The sequence below is a fragment of the Hesperophylax consimilis genome, chromosome 8, assembly GCF_061612785.1.
Source record: "Hesperophylax consimilis isolate HC1 chromosome 8, BYU_Hcon_1.0, whole genome shotgun sequence".
Taxonomy (NCBI): Eukaryota; Metazoa; Arthropoda; class Insecta; order Trichoptera; family Limnephilidae; genus Hesperophylax; species Hesperophylax consimilis.
The window spans coordinates 41489214-41509574 of record NC_142843.1 but is presented as its reverse complement, the minus strand read 5'-3'; the positions used below and the strand labels follow the sequence as shown (position 1 = coordinate 41509574).

The 20361-nt window shown below is 40.6% G+C and overlaps 1 protein-coding gene across 8 annotated transcripts in view; it reads left to right on the top strand.

The window, feature by feature from the left end:
- The window catches only part of skd (mediator complex subunit skuld), a 101355-nt gene that overhangs the window by 67978 nt on the left and 13016 nt on the right, over window positions 1-20361 (top strand). For 3 of the 8 annotated variants that reach the window (XM_089634296.1, XM_089634291.1, XM_089634288.1), the window contains exons 3-14: window positions 4107-4191; window positions 9744-9827; window positions 10541-10674; window positions 11787-12040; window positions 13032-13135; window positions 13868-13975; window positions 14513-14753; window positions 15347-15474; window positions 15893-16085; window positions 16183-16305; window positions 16557-16811; window positions 18823-19064. In XM_089634296.1, coding sequence (XP_089490422.1) covers window positions 4107-4191; window positions 9744-9827; window positions 10541-10674; window positions 11787-12040; window positions 13032-13135; window positions 13868-13975; window positions 14513-14753; window positions 15347-15474; window positions 15893-16085; window positions 16183-16305; window positions 16557-16811; window positions 18823-19064 — 1951 coding nt within the window. The remainder of the gene's footprint in view (window positions 1-4106; window positions 4192-9743; window positions 9828-10540; window positions 10675-11786; window positions 12041-13031; window positions 13136-13867; window positions 13976-14512; window positions 14754-15346; window positions 15475-15892; window positions 16086-16182; window positions 16306-16556; window positions 16812-18822; window positions 19065-20361) is intronic. The other 5 variants (XM_089634294.1, XM_089634292.1, XM_089634289.1 and 2 more) reach the window with 4 other exon arrangements.

Below are 20361 nucleotides of genomic sequence, written 5' to 3'. Positions count from 1 at the left end.
ACTCGCATTACATCTGATCAGTTATTAGCAAACACCTGTCCCATATCTACACCAGACACAGGTTCTTAATCCCGCTTCGGGCAGTCGTGCGGGCTCTCAAAAGCTGAACACACCCGGCAGAGCCAACGAGCCAAATAGCCCTGCGCCGAGCCAAAACTAATCGTGTCTGGGAAAACTCAGATGGCTTGGTTCAGCAACCTCCGCTTGATATTCGGCTAGTCCAAAATCCACCGAACCGAGCCAAAAGATCGTGGCTTGGCTCTGCCATATGTGGCAAATCCCTGAGCCAATAGCTTTTCGGCTCTGTCGTGTGTGTGTAATCGCCGAGCCAAAATCCGCTCAGTTCTCAGTTTGAATTCAGACATCGAGTCGGACAGCATGTACCCGGAGGGTGTACCCGGAGGGAAGATTGTCGTCTTAAAAAGGATGGAATTATGTTCTGGATGTTGTAGAAAAATACATACCTATTTTATGCACCTATATTATTTCTCACTACTTAATTAATAAACCTTTGTTAAATATTTGTAAAAAAACTATATTATTTACTTACATAATTTATAATTCTCGAATTCAAATAAACGTTGTTTGTTTATTATTTGTAAAAGAAAAACTATTCTGTTTAAGTACCCAAATTATTTTGAATACATCTTTTTTTAAAGAAACCTTTGTTGAATATTTGTAAAAAAAAAAACTATTTTATGTACCCATATACGATTTAAGTTCACAACTTCGAGTTGTTCACTCGATGGTGACGGGTAGATAGTGATGCCATTTGTAAAATATTCTGGGGGAAAATTTTCTCTCCTGAACCTTTGTTGAATATTTGTAAAAAAAAAAACTATTTTATGTACCCATATACGATTTAAGTTCACAACTTCGAGTTGTTCACTCGATGGTGACGGGTAGATAGTGATGCCATTTGTAAAATATTCTGGGGGAAAATTTTCTCTCCTGAACCTTTGTTGAATATTTGTAAAAAAAAAAACTATTTTATGTACCCATATACGATTTAAGTTCACAACTTCGAGTTGTTCACTCGATGGTGACGGGTAGATAGTGATGCCATTTGTAAAATATTCTGGGGGAAAATTTTCTCTCCTGAACCTTTGTTGAATATTTGTAAAAAAAAAAACTATTTTATGTACCCATATACGATTTAAGTTCACAACTTCGAGTTGTTCACTCGATGGTGACGGGTAGATAGTGATGCCATTTGTAAAATATTCTGGGGGAAAATTTTCTCTCCTGAACCTTTGTTGAATATTTGTAAAAAAAAACTATTTTATGTACCCATATACGATTTAAGTTCACAACTTCGAGTTGTTCACTCGATGGTGACGGGTAGATAGTGATGCCATTTGTAAAATATTCTGGGGGAAAATTTTCTCTCCTGAACCTTTGTTGAATATTTGTAAAAAAAAAAACTATTTTATGTACCCATATACGATTTAAGTTCACAACTTCGAGTTGTTCACTCGATGGTGACGGGTAGATAGTGATGCCATTTGTAAAATATTCTGGGGGAAAATTTTCTCTCCTGAACCTTTGTTGAATATTTGTAAAAAAAAAAACTATTTTATGTACCCATATACGATTTAAGTTCACAACTTCGAGTTGTTCACTCGATGGTGACGGGTAGATAGTGATGCCATTTGTAAAATATTCTGGGGGAAAATTTTCTCTCCTGAAGTATAAATATAATTATAAATATAACAACCCAGCCCCTTTAACCGTTTGAGTGCCAAAAAAATTCATACAGTTGCTTGTAAAATGCCACCAAAAAACATTATTATGAAACTATATATTTTTTTAAAACCCCATAAATTCTTTGAATTTTCAAGGATTTCGATGATTTTTTCGGTGTTTTATTAAAGAATATTGGTTTAGAATCACGCGGAGGAGGATCCCGAAGTCCAGGCGTTTCGAAAAAATGAGAATTTTACGTACAGAGACGTACGCGCGAATCAGAACACGACTGATGCAATCGACGGAAATCGACGATTGGCACCCAAACGGTTAAATATTTGACAACCGAGCGATTTTCATTTTTGCGGCATAACATCACCGGACGTAGATCAAACTGGCTCGGTCGTGTGTGGCCCCTAATTTGTACCATGTCCAAATGAATTCAGCCAAATAGCTGTGCCGTGTGTGTCCAGCTTTACATTACTTTTACCACGAACAGTATCACTATGAATTTCCCCATTTACGACGTAGTTCCCTCAAGGGATCATCGAGCTGTTGAACCTGCTCTAATTCTCCTATATTTTTATCATTCTATTTACTACCCCGCCCTGATAGCCCGTAATTTTCGTTAATCTTTTTTATATTTATATCAATGTGTCGATGCTTGGCTACGGTAAATTCAATCGGGTAATAATATTTTATTTTTGCACTAGTGTGCAATATGTCGATGCTTGGCTACGGTAAATTCAATCGGGTAATAATATTTTTGCACTAGTGTGTAATTTTGAATTTGCTCTGTTCTTTATTTTATGTATATTATTTTTACAGTTTATTTCATACATGATTTCGAACCATTTCGGAGACCGCAAAATCTGTAAATATTAAAAAAAAATCATATTGCTTATTGCCTAATCCGACGCATTCCGAATTTCTACAGATTTTCAACATATTTCTCTTCAACACAAAGTTTTTAAGTTCCTAAAAAAATATAAGTTATTTTTGAAGATAATATCCATGCATTTGTTTTGCGGAAACGGTAATTATATGAAATTCCCTGCATGGAAAAAAATCGCAAAGTAAGTTCTGAAAATCATTAAAAACGCGTTTTGTTCTGTTATTTAATATGTCATAGGTATGAAAAAATCCAAAATGTATCAGTTTCACAGAGATTTTTGCTCTATTTCAAACGAGTCCTGTTTTATTAAATATTTTCACCATTTTCGTTTAATTATCTTTATTTTTTTTATTTTGGCACGCTCCCTCTAACATTCGTATTTACATATCTCCCTTTGAAAAAATCTTTGAACGCTTACATGTACATTTATAATAAAAATTAGTCAGTATTTTGAAGGTAATTGTAAGTTATTTAGCTTGTGAAGCGTAAAGTGTAAAGCGCTCTTGACGGTGATATTATTCCTTTAAAGTGTGTTTCAACCCATAACTATTGATAACTTATGCAAATCTATAATTAAATATAAAATTTGTAATATTACAGAAAAGGCCAGAGATCACTTATCCGTTATCTACGCTATTCGAAACACAGAACGTGACAATGAATTTTATTAGCTTTCTTGGTTCATTCGTTAGAAAATATTTTTTCGATGACACGATAAGAATTATTTATAAAATACTACTAGTAGTTACTACCCGGCTTCTCCCGAGTTGCGAAACATTTTATTTCTCATTAGCTTCGTCCAGACGGCGAGAGGCTTGCGACGAATGAACTAGGGCCCGGATTTAATATACATTATTAGTCACTTTGATTTCATTTGCCCCTCGCCTGGCCCTTGTTGGTTAGGAACTGTGGCTGATGTTAGGAGTAAGTAGAAGTGTGGACAAGGCTATTGAAAAATATGGAAGAAACAATGTCTTATTTTTTTGTAGTTAAATGTTTAATTGACAGCTCCACAGCTTATGATAGAAATGATGTAACAAGCTGAAAGCGTTGACCTATAAATGTAAAGTATATAAAGCCATGCAACTTTAATAATACCAGAATTCACGGTTCGCGAGAGAGCCGCACAACAGATTTTCTGCCGCAATGCACAAATTATGTCAACCATGTTAATCCCGCCTCTTTATTACTTTAAAGTTATACCAACACTGTAACACCTCCCTCTTTGTGATAATCAACGTAAGCACAGTATACACGACCGCGCTTGTGCTGTCTCAGCAGGTTGTCTCAGGCGGGCCACGGTACTGAGACAACCCTTGTTGACCTGTATCTATTGTTGACCTATAACTACTGTTGACCTGTATCTATTGTTGACCTGTAACTACTGTTGACCTGTAACTATTGTTGACCTATAACTACTGTTGACCTGTATCTATTGTTGACCTGTAACTATTGTTGACCTGTGTAACTATTGTTCACCTGTAACCATTGTGGAGCCGTGTTTTAATAAGATGTTTTGTTCCAGAAGGTGACCAGGGCTCCTGGGAACTGGGGCTGTCCTACGAGTGCAGGTCGTTGCTCTTCAAGGCGCTCCACAACCTCATCGAGAGGTACGTACCAATTACCACCCCCATGTCGTATTATTCTTATTTTTATACACGGTGCCCGGAAACTAGTGGTACAATCGTTAACCTGGTAAATCTACATCGCATGGAGGGCAAAAAATAATATTTTTCTACCTCAACATTTCGACTTTTCTCGTAAACAAACTAGAGAGTTAAAACAACTATTGGAGCCGGGTCCACGCTTCGGCGCATTTTAAAAGACAATAAACAGCTGATGAAAACCTTAACTTCACTTTAATTTTCTAATATTTATATTTTTTGTAATACCTGCATCAACTGTAAAGCGCCCCTGAGGTGACATCTCACAAAAGCGGCGCTTTACAAATTATCCAAAAAATAAATAGCCACCGTTTATATATATGTATTAAAAAAAATCGGACTTTCGGACTCGATTTACTCGAAAACGAAAGCTGAGCTCAAAAAATTTCCAACATAAAATCGATTGCAAACCTGATGAAGAATCACCAGTTTCCAGCGTGTAACACAAGTTTACGGACACCATTTATAACCTCCCCGTGTTAATCAATAGAAGGAAGACATTAACAAAACATCTGACGACATTTTTCTCTCTTTAAAATTATTAAATATACGCCGACAATCTGCACGTGAAATTGAAGAGAGAGATAGATGTCAATTTGATATAAATGTTTGCTAGGTACATACTTGTTCCCGTGTAGGTACCTATATTATATTTTTTCAATTACGTCCATTCATTAAAAAACTACATACCGGAATCTTACGGCCACCAAAAACGTTCCGTTTTACTACTTTTTATTGATCCCACGCGATACGCACACTTCGTGAATGGTTCCGAATAATGTTTTTGGGGCAGACAGTAGATAGAAGTGGGGGAACTAGGCACTAGGCACTAGGCACGAGGCACGTGTGCTTGCAGCTTATTATTTGAGGCTCATCCGTGCTACAAAACTAGTTTTCCGTAGTTCGAGCAGAGTCGTAAGAAAAGAAAGTATATTCTCCGTGTTGCGGTTAATGCGAGATGGGAAAGGCGGTGAACTGTATTATAACTACTGACATATTATTACCTTTAGTGAAGGCGAGAAACCGCAATGTTTCCATCTTTTAATGCGAGTTGTGACAGAAAAGATTCAAATGGACGGAGTCATTACAAATATAATGGAAATGTTTTGACGTTGGAGTAGGTATATTGAGGAGAGGAAGTGAAAGGTTGGATACCTAGCTATTCAGATCCAGTCACTAAATACAGCCAAAGAGTTACACATGTATGTTTCAAGCAGAGTTATCTTTTATTCGGTTAGTAATTACAGCATTGTGACAGCGGACTGAGGTTTAGAATTGAAATCTGTTTTATTTTTGATTACGTATCATCCCACCACCAGTATGCATTTGACTATCAACAATGTATATAATTCTTGTGGTGGGAAAAAGGTCGTAAGCCAATTTCAATTGTTCAGAATAGCCAAAATAAAGTCTTCAAAACAAGTAAACAAACTGGCGGTAAAATATCAGGAATCCATAATCTATACATATACATATAAGATCAATTTATTCTCGAGTCTTTTGGGTCATAAAAGATATTATTTTTTTTTAAATTTAAAATATCTACATAATAATATTAGGATGATTTGTATAGCTCCGTTTTTGTGCAAAATCACCTCAAGGTAATTAATATGTTTTAATAAATAATGTACGTATTTTAAAATTAATTTGTAGGTATATGACTAAGATTTAGTTGATTTTCTGTAATCAGACTTTAAATTCTCTCTGCCTGTTTACCTCTGAATCTATCTGAACTAGTTGTCAACACACCACACTACCAGATGTGAATGTTGCGGTTCAAAGTACCCTCTATCACTTCCAAAAGCGTATGTCGTGTTTTTCCGGATATGTTTCTGAGTCGTCCCTTGAACAATATAATTTTGGCAACAAGTTTAGGCAGTGATCTCGGGGCCGGGGGCACTGACTAGTGCTATGGTCGGGGCGGGCTAAATACTTGTCACCTCCCATCTCCTCGCATCTTCTCACGTCTCTCACCCGGCCCGGAGAAAGTGAACAAGTAGTTATCTAAAGCTGGGTCCAGACATGTTCTTTTGTCCGTACCGTACCTCCGTTTCGTACCAGCGTCGCGATCCAAAAACTCTGGACGCATCATCTTTTGTCCGTACCGTACCTCCGTTTCGTATCCGCGTCGCGATCAAGAGCCCGTATCTCCGTAACGTCGCTGCGATCATCGCGTGTTCATTTCCTCCCACCATGTCGTCGACTGCGGAAGTGTTTGAGAATTTGACGATTGCTTGCGCGTCCTTCATTGTTATTCACAATAATATAACGAAAAAAAAAACAAAAAGGCGACGTTGGTGGGAGTTAGAATTGTTCAAAAACAGAGAAAGATGTAAGACGCCGCGAACACGTCCAGACTGGCGCAGACCCGTACCGTATCGCCTTTGAACGGGTCGAAAAACCGACTCGCGATGGATCGGAGCGTACCTCTATCTGTATCGAGACGCCGTACCACCGTACCGTACCGAACGGGCGTCCAAACTAGCGTTCTTGATCGCGACGCTGATACGAAACGGAGGTACGGTACGGAGAAAAGAACATGTCTGGACCCAGCTTAACGGCAACAGCGGGCGTATCTCGTCTTCTGAATCCCCACGCGACCTTCGCGCGATCATCTTCTAATACACAACACAATAATATTACTAATAAGGTACATAAACAACAAATATATGTAAATTACTACTGTACCTACGTACTTGCACGGCACCTTGTCAACGGGATCTAGTCCCATTAACGCTTCAGTATTAAAGGTCGCGGTCCCTTTTGTTGATACGGTTTACTATCCGGGTGAGTAGCGCGCCGCGGCCGACTGTGTTTGACGGCGACATTGCTGACACCTAGCTGCCGGCGGCGGAACTAGAAATTTCGCAAATGCGTCTCGTGTTTACAAGGCAGGAATGCTGATTTTACTGACTTTTTAACTAATTTATCACTTAATTATTAATTCATTAGATTAAAAATTTAGAATTAATTTACATATTATGAACCAAAACCAAACCTGAACCAGAACCTGAACCTGAACCAAACAATTTTTTTTTCAAGATTTTTGATATCAGATGTAAAAAGAAAATTTCCATAAATGGGCATTGGATATGCATTTTTTATAGTTGTGCATGTAAGTGTTGAGTAGTGTTGTGCTTGTTAAATAATTCCTGACCTCATTTACATACATAGTTTGGGGTGAATGCATTCCTCTACTGTATAAGTGGTGATTCACACCTTTATCATTGTTCTCGACTCTATTAAATCTTACACTAATAATTTTGCATTTATTTTTGATTTCTTGACAGGCCAAGATGCCAAACAAAACGTCTGTAACCAAGTGGGTTTTCTGTCTGATAGAAATTCCAATTATTCAGTCAATTATTAATGGTGACCTATGTATTTGCGCAGGAATACATAAAATACTGAAATGATATGTCAAGTATTTAAGCTAATATAAGGAGGATCCTGCGCCCCGCCCCCACTTGGCTGCGGAATAGTAAAAAACTACATTATTCTTTTGGTTTTCGATGATTTGGAACTGTGTATTTTTTCCAAAGTACTGGCAGGATTACATTAAGTTAAAAAGGATGTTATGTTACTTTAGTTAACTTAAATATATTTTTGTTATTTGTTTTTGGGGTGTTATGCCGTGTTGCGCTAACTCCTTCTTTAGCCAACGTTTCGGACAGCATTGCAGTGTCCATCATCAGGGCAGATGTGTTAAAATGTGAGCTTATGTATGAGGTTGTGATACCGTGTTGCCAGCTCCAACCCTCTGAGTTAACATTAAAGTATCATTTTTTATTTAAAGTGGTTTTCTTCGTTTAGCTCTGGTGTAGCCGTCAATTACCGGATACCAAGAACTATTAAGCTTAGCTCCATCGTCTCTATTAATGTTTACTGGATTTTTATGAATTTCAATGGCCTCCGTAATCAGCCGTGCTCTATAAGTTTTGGGTCTCCCCAGGATTTCAGGAACAAATCCAAAGTAATGCCCGGTGTCAATCAAATGTTCGGCAATTGCCGATTTGTCAGGGTGGCCGAGTTTACAAGCTCTGAAGTGTTCTGAAATCCTTTTGGAGATAGTCCGCTCTGTCTGGCCTACATAGACCTTGTCACATCCGGAACAGCTGAGTTTATACACTCCATCTGTTTCCAGAGGAAACTTAGTCTTTGCAGACCTCAGTAAGTCCTGTATCTTTGTTGTTGTTCCGAAGACAGTCTTGATACTTTCCTTTCTCAATAGCCTGGCAATTCTGTCTGTTACATTTGCACAAAAACAAATAACAAAAATTAGTTAACTTAGGTTAGCTTAGCTTTATCCAATCCAAATCTTGTGTTGATTGGTTTTCATTTGTGGCTTTATTATGGCCTGACAATGAGTAAAGAGCATAACGGCGACCAAATTAAGACAAGCAGCACTCCCGGGGCTGATTTGTCACAAACAGAAATAATCATTGTGACAATTCTCGGTGGTTCTCATCTGTCTTGAGTTTATCCAATAAGGTAATTATTTATAAAAAACATTTAAAAATGTTTATCCACTTTTTTTTAAATTATCAAATATCATAGACATATGAATATTAGTAGACCTGCCCTAAGTGATTAAAAGCGTATTATCCCCACTCCCCATACCGGTTCCATTGAGCCGGCTGGGCTCGCGTATGGCCTCAAATGAAATTTGAAAACGTGACGTCATCATTCTTGTGCGAACTATGGTCGAGGCATCATCGGTTCATTTTACGAAATAACACGGCAAAATGTTGACTTGTACTATGAAAACTGGTAAAAATAGATGTGAAAAAAGAGAATAAACCCAATTGTCGTATTACATTCCATATATAAGCATTATTTTACTTTATTTTAAGCATATTCACATCGTATAATATGAATCAGTTGTTACTATCACATCGAGAAACGTCTGGACGCGAAACACAAAGCTGGTTGGTTGCTGGGAAGTAAATTATGAACATTTATAAAAGTGTCTTAACTAAATACTCTGAAACTAACTACGACTCTGAAAATAGAAGCTGCCTTACTTTGCCGAATTTGGACTTCGCAAATTAGTTCATAACGTGGCGAGTAATTTGCGCTCCCATGTAAAAATGTCTATTCATTCAAAGCAGATTTTACTTTTAAGAAGTAAATGGTGATATTATAATGCGAGATGCCTATTTACTGTCAGATTGATTTATTGACGAATCACAGTCAGCTTCACTCCCTTCGTTCTTCAACAGTTGATTTTACCCCTCGCCATGATCTTCTCGTCTATTAATTCCTATGTCTGTGTCAAATATCTACAAATATCAAACAATGATCAAATCAATGTTTTGTAACAGAGTAATATTTATGAAAGTCATTTGATTTGTTCAAGAGAAATTGAAGAAATGACTTGGAATGTTTGATAACCAGATCCTTTCCTTCATCAACCCTTTGGCCCCACAATGTACGGCCAATTGGAGATGCTGTAGTCCCACTGACGTTTGTGTAATGTGTATGCTTGTTTATTGCAGATGTCTGCTGTCACGCGACTTTGTCCGACTGGGGAAGTGGTTTGTCCAGCCCTACGACGGCGACGAGGACGACATGACGAGAAGGTAACTACCCACTAACTACCACCTGCACGGTTCGGAAGCTCCCATAGTGTGCGAGCCGCCTCTGGCCCGGACAGACGGGAGGAAAGCCTTCCTATATTAAAACTGAGATCTCTGTGTGCCGCTCGTCAAGCCAAGGGAGGTACTTCGTTCTCCTCAGAACAACTATAATGTGTCTTCTCTGAAACCTCTGACTATCGTTTTCCAAAACATATTACGTAGTACACACATTAAGTGATTGTGTTTAAATAAAGATGCTGCGTTTCCTAAACACTTTTTAAAACTTCTTTTAATCTTTGTGGAGATTACGCACCTTTTTCACTGCTCTGTTCATTTTTAAAACTTAGGTAACGGCACGCACACCCTTCTACAACCACAACTAATGCCAGAATGCCGGCAGCGATTGATCGTGCAGTGCAAACTGCGTGCTTTAAACGGTTTATGCTGTAAAACTATACACACAGGAACAATCGATGCCATCGTAGTTTTGTGTTAATTTTATTTAGGACTGGAAGAAATAAACAAAACTTGAGGAAAGTTGAATATTCATTGTTAATTAAGGCTGCTATCAGTGATAGTTTTGTGTCTTTATTAGTTATAGTGCATTAATTATCCTAATACCATATGAAGTTGTTTAATTGAAGATTATAATAAAAAAATAACAAAATAAATAAAAATCGTGAACTGTGACTGATTGATGTGATGTATTATTCCAGTTGCTGGCATCTGTCGTTCTCGTTTGCGTTCTTCGTGCACGGAGAGAGCACGGTGTGTGCCAGCGTGGACGTGCGCCAACACCCTCCTGTGCGCCGCATCTCTGCCACCAAGCCGCCACCCCACAACACCAAAGGTACTCACCTAATAATGTAACTCTTGAATCTTTATAAAATGGATAACAGTCAAGTATTGCAGAATTTTACAGTAGTGACTTTATACAGTTGTAAATCTGCTCTACAGAAGAAACGAATTATACAATAAAGGACTTTCTTTGGACTTTCCATAATGTCCATTGAGAGAAGCCCTCTGCACTGTAAGATCTTCGCTTGGATCCATCCTGGTTGCTTAGGCCAGTGGTTGGCGGACTTTCTAGTGAGGAGGGTCAAATATTAAATAAACAGAATCTCAACTTTTTCACAGAGATGAAAATCTCCTGAAATGTGGGTTAAAGAAAGAGGAAGCTTAACACGCCATAATATCTCAAAACAATAATCATGGTAATACTTTTGGCCGTAAAATATCTCAAATCACATTCAATACATAATAATGTGGTAATATGACAGCGTTGTGTTGTGTTCAATAATATTCCTACTAATATTATCAAATAAATTCAACACTACATAAATGTAATAGAATGGCATTGGATGTTGACGGCATCTAGCTATTATTTCCAATGTCTAGTTATATTTTGATACAGTACTAGTGCGATGATTCAAATAGAGAATATGCATTGCGATTGTGCTCTTCTAACGAGGCTGCCAAGTGGAGGTGAAGCTGTGAAGCTGGAGTTGAAGAGCTGCAAATGCGTATGAAAAGAGCCGACCCTGGCTTAGGCTTCACTATTCTTTAGCTACTTCTCTTCTGTTTCCCTTTGTCACAACATTCCCAATATTGGGACAAATGAAATTTTGAAGGCTAGGGAATTGAAACTCCAGGCACTTTTGTGCAATATATTTTGCTTTCGTATCATTGAAATAAATCTGCTACCAGTACAACTTTTGTGCAATATCTTTTGCTTTCGTATAATTGATATAAAACTTATATAATAGTTTGGGTTTTCCTTTACATTGTGTGAATTGGAACATTACGTGGGTTAGGTAACCTAGTAATAGGCCATAACTGTTTACTCCACAGCCTGTAATTGATATTTAAATAAATAAAAGTAATTAGCATGGCATAAAAATGAATTATTATGTGATTGAAATGGTCCAACCCGCATTATTGAACCTATTGTGTGTATTGCAGTAATTCTGGCCCCGTTTGGTCTGGCCGGCAACCTGGTGTCGGGCGAGGCAGCCGGAGGCGCCATGGTGGATGCCTGGCGCCACTTCTACCCGTTGGAGGAGGGCGCCGCTGTGGAAGTGGCCGTGGGCGGCGTGCGCATGCGCTACCCCGCCCGCTACACGCTGCTCACGCAGATGGACGCCCCGCCGCCTGCCACGCCTCCCGAGCCCCCGCCGCTGCTGGCACACCGAACCCTCACGCAACTGGGACTGCAGGTAACACCGGCATCCGTACTTACTGTCATAAGCAAAAAGACACCAAAACTAAATTATGAGGAAATGTTCTGTATTAAATCCAACCATTTTTCTCATCCAGTATAGTCTCTGTAATCCAAAGTACCGTTACTCCGGTAATCCACCACCAGAACCACAGGACAGGGTGACGGGACCGGGGCCGGGGATGGGAATCATTACGACTACATACGGGCCTTAGTGGAGAGAGTTGTATGAAGTTAGCGAGGGAATATAACCGTGGGATTGCACCATCTCCTTATCCCGGAGTACCGTTACTCCGGTAATCCACCACCAGAACCACAGGACAGGGTGACGGGGCCGGGGCCGGGGATGGGAATCATTACGACTACATACGGGCCTTAGTGGAGATAGTTGTATGAAGTTAGCGAGGGAATATAACCGTGGGATTGCACCATCTCCTTATCCCGGAGTACCGTTACTCCGGTAATCCACCACCAGAACCACAGGACAGGGTGACGGGGCCGGGGCCGGGGATGGGAATCATTACGACTACATACGGGCCTTAGTGGAGAGAGTTGTATGAAGTTAGCGAGGGAATATAACCGTGGGATTGCACCATCTCCTTATCCCGGAGTACCGTTACTCCGGTAATCCACCACCAGAATCACAGGACAGGGTGACGGGGCCGGGGCCGGGGATGGGAATCATTACGACTACATACGGGCCTTAGTGGAGAGAGTTGTATGAAGTTAGCGAGGGAATATAACCATGGGAATGCACCATCTCCTTATCCCGGAGTACCGTTTCTCCGGTAATCCACCACCAGAACCACAGGACAGGGTGACGGGGCCGGGGCCGGGGATGGGAATCATTACGACTACATACGGGCCTTAGTGGAGAGAGTTGTATGAAGTTAGCGAGGGAATATAACCGTGGGATTGCACCATCTCCTTATCCCGGAATAAACACTTTCCAGATTGCTAAATATTAATGACAGGATTGCTCATTCCAGGAAATGGAATTGGTGGGAGGAACGGACACTGCAATGGACCTGAAACCGACCAAGGAGTGGGAGTTTGTTGACCCCACGCGGAGAACCAACTGCTCGTGTTCCAAGTAAGTACCCCTCGTTTGCGTAGATATATGCCTTATGCCTTGATACACCCGACGCCCAGCTGCTAAATCACTATTACTTGGTAGATGTATTACGGACTGGTTCCACTAAGTTAGTGAAACAGGCCCTAAATACATGACTCTTAGTTTAATATCTGTCAAGGAAAGCGTTCTACTCCTGTTTACTTATTCTAATGCTTTCTTGTTTGCATGTAATTAAGCTTCTGTAAAAATCCACAGCTCTGTATTGTGGATCTTAGAGTATTGAGATACGCCTTGTTTGTCAAAAGTCAGTGTCGTAGTTAATGATAAATAATGCAATGGGGAGCACTTCATATTTGCATGCAGTATTGTGCTGTAGATGTTGTTACTATGCGCACGGTTGTATGCACTCCTTTTTGCTGAATGAGATATCCATCTCTTATAGCTTCTACCAGAAAACAACACAATAATAGACAGATGTGTCTTTCGGGATCTGGTCCTTCAGAGGGAGAATAGTCTGGAATTGTCAAAAAATACACCCTTCTAGGACCTTCTAGAACCTTCTAGAATTATCTAGAACCATCTAGAAATGACTAGGACTCTAGTGTACTTAATAGTAGAAGAGAATGAGGAAAGGCTAGGTTAGGTTAATAAGACAACATGCCATGACTTTATGAGATGAGATTAGATTAGGTTAGGTTAGGCGGCCCATGGAGAGGAGAGGTTGCTTGAGCAGCTCGGTGTGTGTTGCAGGTGCTGGGCCGGCCGGCGCGGGGAGCGACGGAGAGCCCTCGCCGCCCCCTTCCACCGCCGCCCAGCCCCCGCCCACATCCCCCACACCCCCCACGTCGCCCCCCAGCCGTGAGTCACCCCCCGTGGTGTTGGCCCCCCAGCCTGATGGCTGCATTCCATCTCCCCCGCATAAAGCAATGAGCTAGCCACTTGTCTTGCACGCAGTTCCATTCAAATTGACTTAACATTACATCAAACCTTTCCAATATTGTCCGCCAGCACATCACCTCTGTTCTGCATCATGCGATACATCTAAAACACACATATCCGCTTTTTGTAACTGGTCGAGGGACATCCATCATCCCAGATTCATTACTTGTTTCATTGTTATAATGCTTGATGTTCCCCGCATCATTTCTAACATTTAGTCAACTCAAGTTGAGAGTTTATAATATTATGAATGTGAAGCTTGTTTCAATCTGTTTGCGTAGAACTTGCATTTTGCTCTTTATTTGTTTTCAGTCTCCCTAATAATCCGTGGTAAATCAGACTTAAACAATTCAATTCAAGATCAGTGGTTTTGTTGTTTTCATGGTGTCTCACATTCATCAGACTTAAACAATACAATAACAGTGAATTATCTACTAATAATTATAATGTTTGCAGGTGTCTGAGTGTGGGAGGCTCGCAAGGCACCCCGGGCGGGGGCTCCCCAGGCAGCTGCGGGGGCGGCTCCCCGCTGGGCGGGGGCGGCCCTTCTCCGCTGGCGCCTCTGTCAGCCCCCGCCCCCCCGACACCCCGCCAGGCGCCCCCGCCCCCCGTGCTGGCGCTGCCGCACACGCCCGCCCCCACGCCCCCCATGCATCCCCACACCCCCCAGACGCCCCACACACCGAGACCCAGTCAGGTCAGCACAATTCTCTTAGCTACGATTGTATCATTCTAAAGGGCCCACAGAAAGTGTTGGAATATCAGTTGGCTTGAGAAAAACATTCTCCAGGCACTTTCGTTCCGTTAACGGGAGAATTCAGAATGGGTGACCAATAGCAGTTCTTTAATTTTATCCAAATGACAGCAACCAAGTTCAAATACATCTACCCAGATACAGAAACATTAAGGTTAAATAGAATTGAACTGTTTATCAAAAAAAGGATGTTCATTTTCAGAAAACTTTTTACAACCTCAAAAGTTGTACGGTAACTCTCATTCTGCTTATTTTAGTTTTGGGTGTTATCTTTCTAGTGTTATTTTTTTGTATTGTTTTCGGGGGTTAATATATATATATATATATATATATATATATATATCCAAATCAGATTTTATTTCAATTAATAAATATTTGTAAAAAAAAACTGTTAGATTTCGCCACTTACGACTTCTGTAATTTGCTATTATATATATTATGGCCGAGGCGCATATTATGTATAATTTAAAATGAAATTGTGTAATTTATTATTATTTTAAATAGTGTTTGTTTGTTTGTTTGTTGTTGATGCGCAGACGAATGTGGATTCCCCCGGAGAGAGTTTGAAGCGGCCCATCCTGGCACTGCAGGACCCTGAACCTGACCCACTGGAGGAGGAGCGGCCCCTGGACCTGCTCTATGACTACTCCACCCTCCACGCATGGTACACTCTCCATCCTCACTTTTTACTTATAACGGAGAGACCTTTCGCATTGCGTTTATCGCGAATTTTTACTCAAAATTCCTAATTTTTATGTGAAATTTGCCATTTTCACAGGAAAATTTGCAACTTTTGTATTCTGGTTATTTAAAATAAGATGTTAATATTATTTGAACAAGTTTGAGTGAAATGCAACAGACAAATCATAAGTTAAAGTGAGGTTGTAGCGAGAGGCTGGACTTTTCAATACAAAGAGTTAATTGTAAAGACTCTTTAGCTCGCAAGATAAAGTGATTTCTCCCCGCTGGGAAACATGATGAGCCACCGAGCCTGGGCCATCCATGAGACAGCGGGGGTACAGTACCGTATAGGAGAGAGCATGAGCGTGCTAATGGTCGTGTTGTGTTATGTTTGCATGCAGGCTCAACCACCCTGTGAAGAAGGTGAAGCACGACGAGGGCGGCAGCTGGGAGTGGGTGGAGGAGGGTGGGCTAGGGGGGCGGCGGGGGGAGGACCTGTACGCCGGCCACACGCACACCAAGATGGCCCCCGTGGAGCCCCCGCCCGCCTGCAGCCCCCACTACCTCAAGGACGGCAAGGCGGAGACCAATCAGGTAGGGAGCCCCCTCGGGGAGCATGCATTAGTTAGACTTGACACAAAAGTGTATGTGTATGGTGGCTATATATAATGCTGATGCTGTACACTTTCAGGACGATGCCAATAAAGAGAATAAGAACCTCTTCACCTCAGATGGGCTCCAAGCCTCGTACAAAGATTTAGACCAGATATTTGATAATTCGGATGATACAAGTGGGGACGAGACGGTAAGACTTGTGAGTGTTGCTTGTTTTGTTACTAATCTCCTCTTCCTAACTGTCTTCACCACCACCACCACCTCCACCACCTCCCCCTTCATCGCCTTGTACCATTTTCAACATACCGACATGATCACTATAACAACACCGCAGTCGTCAGCTAGATCCGTTCTCATTCACTCACAACACTCACCATTCCGGCTCCTTTCTATCACCATCACGCCTCTACCGGGTCTGGCCGCCGAGCTAACCCTCTGTTGTTGTTGCAGCTTCAGGTGCACACGCCGCCCGACTCCAACAAGTCGGCCACCAACGGCGAGGGCGAAGGGGGCGCGGGCCGGCTGGGGGGTGGGATGGGCGGAGGGCGCGTGGGGGCCGTGCGCCCCGATGAGCTGTGCAAGATGTTCCCCACCCCGCCCTCGCTGGAGCCCTCGCTGCAGGCCTCGCCCTCCGCCTTCTCGCTGCTTGAACCTGAGCACGCCACGCTCACGCGATGTGGCTCCCCTCCCGATGAACCTATTGTGGTGAGTACATCATGACTGCATCCAATCCACATTTCACTTAACTATCTTCATGTGACCTACCTACCTACCTACCTTAATATCCTTACATATACAACCATTATCAACACTACAATAGGATTGGGCTTTTTTCTCAGAAATATTACAAAAATGAAGGCATTTATGCATTGATGAATTAATTTTCTGTAATGATTTAAAATTTGACAGTTTAGATTTGCCGCCATATTGACATATTGGTGAATATGGCGTTGTTGATGTCACACTGGCCAAAGTCGGTGACAGTGGCATTTTCTATGTCATAATGATATTATGTCAGTTTGAACAGTTTTGGTACAGTTTAGTACGATAATCAGAACCAGAAAAATAAAATTTAAATCTTCCACACATTTACCCCTCACCCCATTGTTCAAAGCATGTAGACAAGTAACCACCAGAGTGGGAAGCTTTCTTTGCGTAATAGGATACAATAAATTGATATTGGGGAATGATATTATAAATATGTAACTAAATATGCTGCAGAAAACGACAAATTGTAAGTAAAGTTCCCTAGATTAGACTGACTGTTAATTCATTGGGTGCGCCATGTCACCACGTCACCGTGCATTTCATCCCATAATGCCATTAAATAGTGTTCATTTTACGTCCATGTACCTCTACAAATAGTATTTATGGTCTAAATAAAATAAAACAAATTTCTCTCGAGAAAACTTTGAAACTTTCAGTTTTCCTTGCAAATCGTCAAACAATAAGTTTAATGTCAATTTATTTATTAAACCTCTTTTTACATAGAAATAGTCAAAATTATACACTTTTATACTTAACTGAACTGCCTCAGTAACAATCTTTTGTATTTATTTAGTGCTAAATTGAAGACGTCCACTGACTCCATACTAACTCTGAGTAGTGAGGATATATGAGGAATACATGTAGTAGTTAGTCCCAGAATTTCTGCACTGAAATAAATCCCCACTTGTAGTTTTACTTAATTAGTGGGACCATCAAAAATGCACGATTTGGAATTTCATTTAGAAATAATTCCTTCTGTTCAACAATTGAACATAGGTTTTTGGTAGTTATATTAAATCAATGAGTACAAAGACTAAATAATGTTGCTCTTTTCATATTGAATTATCTAAAACCGATGTGTAAATCAGCTAAACTTGAAACTCCTTTTATTGCATTAACTCCACATAGGAGCCACTATGTGGGGGATGTTGCGTGGAGGAGAGGTAGTTCTGTGGTTAAGGTAATGGATCTAGAGAGTCCTTATCTGATGGGCAGATCTGAACAAACTCAAAATGGTCCCCAGGACGGCGGTACCAAGTATCAATTTAAAATTACATGACAAATAATTCATAACGGCGCTAACTCCCATTTTGGGATTTTGTCCTTAATCCATTGACAAATAATATCTAGTCATTTTACAATCTATAAGTTTTACACACATGCTAAATTGCGGTGTTTCAAATACATAAACTAAATATTCAATTCGTAAAGACACTATTAAAAAAAAGTTTCCCAGATGTCACCGAATCTTTCTTTTCCGTTTCACGTTTCTTTCAAATTTATTGGGAATCATTAACCCTTAAGAGCAGTAACTCCTCAATTGCAGTGTCGACCTTATGCTATGTATACATACGCGAGCCGAACTGCCGAACAGAACCTCAACTTATGGGAAAGGAACAAAGCAACCGCAAATGCCGCGAAACGCCGCTTGCAGTTACTTCGTTACTTTCCCTTAATTTGTGGCTCGGTTCGCGTTAAGGTTCGCAAATGTATACGTACCATTATACATTCATTTTGCTTTTGTATATTATTCTAGTGGGTTTGTTAAACACATAAATCAAAATATCACTTTATCAAGTTTTGTATTTACTATCTTCGTGTTAACTTATTGAATATTCTTGCCGGGTTAAACATTAACTTCCCCCTGTTAGTCAATCAAAGTTCTCTCGTATCCCGTGAATAAATTGTGTAATGAATGAATAAATAAATGTCTTATACACATTTTCAGGACTGGACGTTTGTGTTCAAGGCCCCCACGATATGCAAGTACGTGGGTGCGTCCAAGTACGCCGCCCTTTCGGGGCTGTCGGGTGGCGCGGAGCCCCCGCACTGTGTGTACCGGCCGTCGTGGCAGCAGAATGGGGGCGCGGCTGGGCAGGGGGCCGCCGCCGAAAGGAACGCGCCCCGCCCGGCCCCAGCCCCCCACCAGGCGCCTCGCACCCCGAGGACACCCGGACATAACCTGCATAGGTGAGAACAACTAGAACAATCGATGGTCAGAATAGTTTCACCACAAAATGGAACAGTGACAAAATAGAACATGATATAAGAGTGAAGGAAAAGAAACATAATAATTTCGGTTGTCGGTGCATGGGTGGGTGCGTGTTTTGAAATTGTATTCCTGCTTAGTATGTTAAATTACTCAAGTTCAATGATCTTTTAATTTTCTAAATTGGAACTGATAAGTATTAATCACATCAGACAAGCGATAAAGTAGGTAACAAAATTATTTTGTTAATTAATAATCAAATGAATGAAACAATGTCGCTTTGTTTGAACCACTATGTTTTTTATAACGAAGCCGACTAACTTAACATTGCAAAATAATGGTTGAACACATATAATTAACTGTTGGAAGTGGTGCTGGAGGCTTGACTAGGGATTAGTGAAGAGTGGGAGGAGATCAGAAGATCAGAGACGGTGAGATGGTGAATGGGTCTAAGATGGGACCGTAAGATAAAAGCCTCATTATTATAAAGGGATTTCTTATTTTCTAAGTTATCTATCTTTATTATTAACCGCCCTATGTATACGAAAGTACGTCAAAGTATCACCCAAACGCAACAAGCCGTATCACGTACGCTCAGGTACAAAAAAACTTTACCGAAACCCACAACACGTTCGTGATACGTTTGTGCGCGTCAAGTTTGTTCCTGTATCATCCTGTTTAGGATTTCGAAGTCAGCCGAAGCAAACGAGTGAGTTTTCGTCACTCCCATACAAGTTACGTCGCTAGTCAGTGGTTCTCTACGCAAGTGGCGCAGTTTTTATAACAATATTATTACGTTACGTGTTTTTTAGTGAACTTCATGTGAATGTATGTCTATTTATTAGTGACTTTTTTATACCGTTTATGTACTTTGTGTTTCATCAAAAACTGATTTTTTTGTGTTCCAATATGTCAAGTGAGAGTGAATATAAAAATATTAGCTCCTCCGGAAGTGAGACCACTATAAGTGAGGATTTTTCTACATCACAAGATGAACATGAAAGCGAAGTAGAAGACGTTCCTACAAGTGCTCAGGAGTGGGTGGATATAGATTCTGGAAGAGATGTTTTGCAACCACCATTTGAATTTACATCGACATCTGGCTGTCCTGAAGCACTCAATAATTGTAAAGATGAATATGAATTCTTCAACTACTTTTTTGATGAAGAACTGATGCAACTGATAGTGGATCAAACAAATATATTTGCTGAGCAATTTAGCAATTCTACTCCACCTTCCACGGACGGATGGATGCCACGAACTTACAAGGCTTGTCGA